The 1,376-nt window shown below is 38.6% G+C and overlaps 1 protein-coding gene across 1 annotated transcript; it reads right to left on the reverse strand.

The window, feature by feature from the left end:
- Positions 1-1,376, reverse strand: LOC114757471 (serpin-ZX-like). The gene is made up of 2 exons (XM_028946536.1): positions 975-1,376; positions 1-813 (listed from the first exon to the last, which is right to left on the reverse strand). The coding sequence occupies exons 1-2, from the start codon at positions 1,374-1,376 to the stop codon at positions 1-3; spliced, it is 1,215 nt and encodes a 404-aa protein (XP_028802369.1).

Below are 1,376 nucleotides of genomic sequence, written 5' to 3' on the forward strand. Positions count from 1 at the left end.
TTAAGAATCCAATAGAGGGTTAAGTACTGCTCCAATGAAAAACACTGCCTTGGAAGTCTCTTCCCTTATCATGAAGATGAAGGGATGGTCAGCCACAAAGCTTATCTTGGGCATGGCTACGCTCGCACAACATTGGATAGCGCTTACTATTGTGCAGGCTGCAGCTTCTGTTCCTTCTTCATCAACTTCAACAAATGCTTTGTGCAGAATTTTTGAAACATGAAGCTTGTGACTGGAGAAAGAATCAGACACTTCTGTTAGCTCCCCAGGCATGAAAGGCAAAGTCAGTCCCAATTCTTTCATGGCCTTTTCGGCTTCCACATTGTAGGAAAACTTAAATTTTGGGATCCAAAGTTCAGAAATTTCCTCTCTCTGTAGTTCAAAATTTTGATTTAGAAATCTGGGATTTGAGTTTAAGGTATGAATTAGATTTGGTAAGCCGTGCTTCCCATGTGGAAGAAAGAAATACATGGCAAACTTGAAAGGGTTGCTACCACATTGGTAAGGGATGGAGAGTACTTTATAATTCTCAAATGAATTGAAATGATTCTGAAAAGATCTATAATAATACGATCCACATCTCTTCGAGGTCATGAATGGAACTTTTACATTCTCTCCATTAAGAAGATTGAAACTTCTAGTTTCAGTCATGGACGAATCAAACCTTTTATCCCATGCTCCTTTGAAATATAGAGCATTGGCAAGAACTAATCTTGTTCTCGGAATCAAGGAACCTGATGGAACAATATGCCTTATGAGCCCATTAGTTGCATTTTCGACCCACGAGTTTACTTCTTGGGCAACTTCCTCAGCCTAGTGAACAAAATCCATAAAATCAGGCAGATTAAAGCTTTGCAATTTATTCTATACACAGGTCATGACGAGGAAACATATGTAAAAAGTTGCAATTTAAGAAGAAAACAAAAGAGAGAGTTAAGTGCAGGTGAAGAGCATAAAGATCAATCAAAGAGTACCTTGTTTTTGAAGTCAACCGCTTCAATTTGGCTTTTGTAAACATTTTTGACTATCTCTTCAAAACTAGTCTTCAAACCAAAAGTTTTTTCCACCCAAGCGCCATTAACAAAAGACAGATTTGGACCTCCACTTTTGGTGCCCTCAGCATGCCTTAAACGAGAAAGAAATTGTGAAGATAATGAGTTCAGTTCATCTTTACTCTCTGATCCCAGAAACGAGAGAAGCTGCTCCAAGGTTTTTCCTTTAGATCCAGCAGCCACAAGGCTCAATATGATATGAAGAGATAATGGAGAAGCCACGAAATTAGAACCCTTTTCTGTTTGTTTCTGAAGAACTCTGTATGCCAATTGCAAACAGAAATCGGTGTTGAAGGAACTATTGTATGTTGAAAAGGATGCCAT

This window comes from Neltuma alba, unplaced genomic scaffold, assembly GCF_004799145.2.
Source record: "Neltuma alba isolate B1F8T4 unplaced genomic scaffold, ASM479914v2 tig00001488_pilon, whole genome shotgun sequence".
Lineage (NCBI taxonomy): Eukaryota > Viridiplantae > Streptophyta > Magnoliopsida > Fabales > Fabaceae > Neltuma > Neltuma alba.